This window comes from Arachis hypogaea, chromosome 16 (assembly GCF_003086295.3).
Source record: "Arachis hypogaea cultivar Tifrunner chromosome 16, arahy.Tifrunner.gnm2.J5K5, whole genome shotgun sequence".
In the NCBI taxonomy this organism is placed as follows: domain Eukaryota; kingdom Viridiplantae; phylum Streptophyta; class Magnoliopsida; order Fabales; family Fabaceae; genus Arachis; species Arachis hypogaea.
Genome location: NC_092051.1, coordinates 100,257,812 through 100,261,336, shown reverse-complemented (window position 1 = coordinate 100,261,336; position 3,525 = coordinate 100,257,812). Strand labels below are relative to the sequence as shown.

The 3,525-nt window shown below is 29.5% G+C and overlaps 1 protein-coding gene across 1 annotated transcript; it reads right to left on the bottom strand.

Moving 5' to 3' along the window:
- Positions 1 to 742: 742 nt before the first annotated feature.
- LOC112754545 (NAC domain-containing protein 90) lies at positions 743 to 2,518 on the bottom strand. The gene is made up of 3 exons (XM_025802216.3): positions 2,228 to 2,518; positions 1,822 to 2,141; positions 743 to 1,310 (listed from the first exon to the last, which is right to left on the bottom strand). The coding sequence occupies exons 1-3, from the start codon at positions 2,379 to 2,381 to the stop codon at positions 993 to 995; spliced, it is 792 nt and encodes a 263-aa protein (XP_025658001.1). The 5' UTR covers positions 2,382 to 2,518; the 3' UTR covers positions 743 to 992.
- Between the last annotated feature and the right edge of the window lie 1,007 nt (positions 2,519 to 3,525).

The following is a 3,525-nucleotide window of genomic DNA, read 5'->3' as shown; positions in this document are numbered from 1 at the left end:
CACAACACTTGTAATTCGAATTGGTGCATTTTGAATTACCATGGGCATGTAATTCAATGGTAATTCGAATCAGTGTGCTTCGAATTACTAGGAGCGCTAAACCGGTTGCTAGTTCGAATTACTACAATTCGAACTAGTATGTGTTACTCTTTTGGTGTTAATTCGAGCAAGCGTAATTCGAATTACTATAGTGATTTGATGCATGCCTAATTCGAATTGCTCCGATTCGAGTTACCATATGAAATTCGAATTACATAGAAATGTTCTGCTGGTAGATCCTTATAACATTTTTTTTTGGTAGAATTGCATAAAATCTTGATCCACTTGGTTTATATGCGTATTTTGCCCTTTTAAAATCTTAATGCTTAATCGGTTACCTGAAAGTGTTACCTATTTTTTTTTAAGAAAAATATTAAGAAATAATTAGAATTTATTATGATTGGTCATTACTTAGTCATTAATTCAATTAATTTATTTAGTTTCTTTAATTTAGTAATTTAACATATTTTATCTCATACTTTTAAACTAACTAATGACCAAAAATAATAAATTATAATAATTCTCTAACATTGTTTTTATAAATAAATGACAAAATTGAATATTTATTCGCTCTCTTCTCCTTAAAAGATTGAGAAAAGATTATCTAGCATGGCAACATAAAATACTAGAATAATAAAATATAGTTACTACATATCTTCCATCCATTAGGAAGATATGCATGAAGAAAAGGTGATTGATATGGTTGATCACAAGACGAAGTAGTTATTCTGATAATATAGGGCATTGCAATTTACATGCATATCTTTCTAAAATTATTGTTATTATTGAACACTCTAATTGTAGCAAAGAGGCTTTTCCATTAAAGAAACTAGTAAGTGGTTAAGTAATTAATAAATTACGCTTCATATATAACTTAATAATCATACGGAAGCCGCCTTCTGATCTTCTGCGAATTTTCGTTGATGGAGTTCCAATTAGTTATACCTGTGCATTCATGGTTCCGGCGGTGAAGAAGATCCTAAGAACCAATCGATTTGCTCCCAATCGAGAAATGGCTCGTTAGCGTTTTCCACGTCCTCCGTCCGATGAGAACACTGTCCGTGGTCTTCGGAGCACGAACTCTCCGGTGAGCTACCTGCACCTGAAGATTTCTCCACCGTTTGATTATGTTGATGATGATGATCAAAAGATGATGAACCGTTGTTCTGGCTAGGAGGATATGTGTCCCTCCTTGGAGGTGGTCTTCTATCAAATGCCCTCAAACATTTTGCTTTCTTGTACACTCGGCATAAACTGAATTCTTGCCTTAACTGCACTCATTAAGATAAATAAAAATTTAAATATCTGTTATTTTTTGAAATTATGATAAATTTAATTTTACACATTAAAATTAACCATCAAAATTAAATACTCATATAAAATATATATTAAAAATAAATTAAACAATATATATATCTATACATATATAATAACTAATTTTAGTAACAAAGTTTGATGATAAATAATATTTTTTGTGATAAATTAAGAGAATAAATTATAACTTCCAACCATTTTTCTAAAACTTCATTATAAGGTTTGTGACTTGAATAATTACAACTCAATTATGGGAATTCATGTTCTCTAACAAAATCCCTTGGATGATGTAATAAATGGATGTCATCACCTTGACTCTAAAGTTTTGGTGTGCAAACAAGATTAACAATTAATTTCACAAGAAGTGATTAATTAGATTATAAAAAAATAAAAATATATTACTTAAAAAACATGATGCTGGAAACTAATTAATAAGATTGATTAGAGTTGAGTATACGTGGTTGTTACCATAGGAACCGCCCTGTTGTTGGAGGAAGAAGAAGAAGAAGAAGAAGAAGAAGCGTGATGAGTGTCAATGGCTTTATACTCATTCATCTTCCAATCGGTTTTAGTTCCGTTAGGAGCTCTACCGCAGTAGAAAACCATGGTTCTCTTCATTCCGATGACGCGATTATCGGAAGAGAAAACATGGTTAGGGGAGCCAGTGGCTTTCCAGTACCCAGTTGTTGTGAGCCTCTTCGGCCTCCCTCCACGCGCTTCGCTTTCTTGCCGCGGAATGAAAAAGAACCACTGCTCGCTGTCTCTAACACTTGCCTCTCCCGATATTTCTGGACACAATATAAATATATATGTTAAAACCTTTGCAAAACTATATATTATATAAAAGGAAATTAAGATTGTAGTTAATAATTACGTGGGAGTTGGCTTGGACTATATTCATATATATCAAGAACTGGAATAACCCGATTCATGTCCTCCCTCACTCCTTCAAGCTTGTTCCGTAGATAGAATGAAATCAGCTCCTCTTCCGTAGGGTAGAAACGATAACCTGGTGGCATGTTTTCCATCTTCTCCACCTCTTTAATTCAATTTTGTGTAGTGCACTTCTCATGAGCTTGTTATATATATATATATATATATATATATATATCCATCACCACTAGCGGTTTCGGAGAATTAGTGAGCAGGAAAAAGTTGGGCAAAAATGCAATTCCAATGCTAATAATTAATAATTAATAGTGTAAACAGAGATACGAGTGAAATGAGAAAATTTTGCACCATCATCCCTACTTTTACTTGGAAATTTCCCAGTACTCTCCACGCGCTTCCAACATCCTAATCATTCTTATATAGGTGTCCGTACATGACCTTTAATAAATGGAATTTAGATAGTACTTGTCTTAAGGAATACACATCAAAATTACTGATTAAAAAAGCTTTTAAAAAATAACAAAATTTAAGTTTTAAATATATTTATTTAAATAAAATATTATAATAATAACTTTTATATGTGTCCTAAAAATACATACGAGCTAAACAAAATTCAAACTTTCTTTCTTAACTTTTGCTATTTCGTTAATTCCATACTTCTTTGTATTACTACAAGAAAATACAAGAAGTCAATTTTTAGATGGCTAACATTAGTTAACTTTGTTTTAAAATTTATAATTCAAAATTTAGAATTTAAGATAAATAAAATATTTTTAAAAAATTAATTAATATTGATTAAAAAATTGACTCTAACAACATTATTCATATGATTATAATTGAACAATGATACTCTCCCTTTCTTAAATGTAAGAAATTTATTTTATTAAAAAAATAATATCTTTAAATACATCATTTTTTTTATTAAATTTAAAGAGTAAAAGAAATGGTTAATATGAAGAGAAAGGAAAATATTGAATGTTAACCCATGCTTTTGATAATTTATATTAATAAATTAATAAATGTAAGAGAATGAAGCTAGACAAGTGCATGTTTTGTATATAAATGAAAAAGTTTAGATAATTAATATTATTTAACTGATATAAATATAGTTAATAAAATTATTTTGAATAATATATAGTCTACTTATTTATATTACCTTTTTCACTTATAATAATCTAAGCATATATGTAAGAGTTGGTCATACGTTGACCAAACAATTTTTAGCCATTTAATAGGGTTTATTTTAAAATGCTAAACATATTTAACCTTATCTAAAAATAA

What these genes read in the sequence shown, in the direction of transcription:
- LOC112754545 (XM_025802216.3), bottom strand. Translation starts at nt 2,381, where the DNA reads ATGGAAAACATGCCACCAGGTTATCGTTTCTACCCTACGGAAGAGGAG. An exon ending in TAGTCCAAGCCAACTCCCAC is followed by an intron (nt 2,142 to 2,227) that starts GTAATTATTAAC and finishes TATTGTGTCCAG; the next exon opens with AAATATCGGGAGAGGCAAGT. An exon ending in ACAACAGGGCGGTTCCTATG is followed by an intron (nt 1,311 to 1,821) that starts GTAACAACCACG and finishes TAATGAGTGCAG; the next exon opens with TTAAGGCAAGAATTCAGTTT.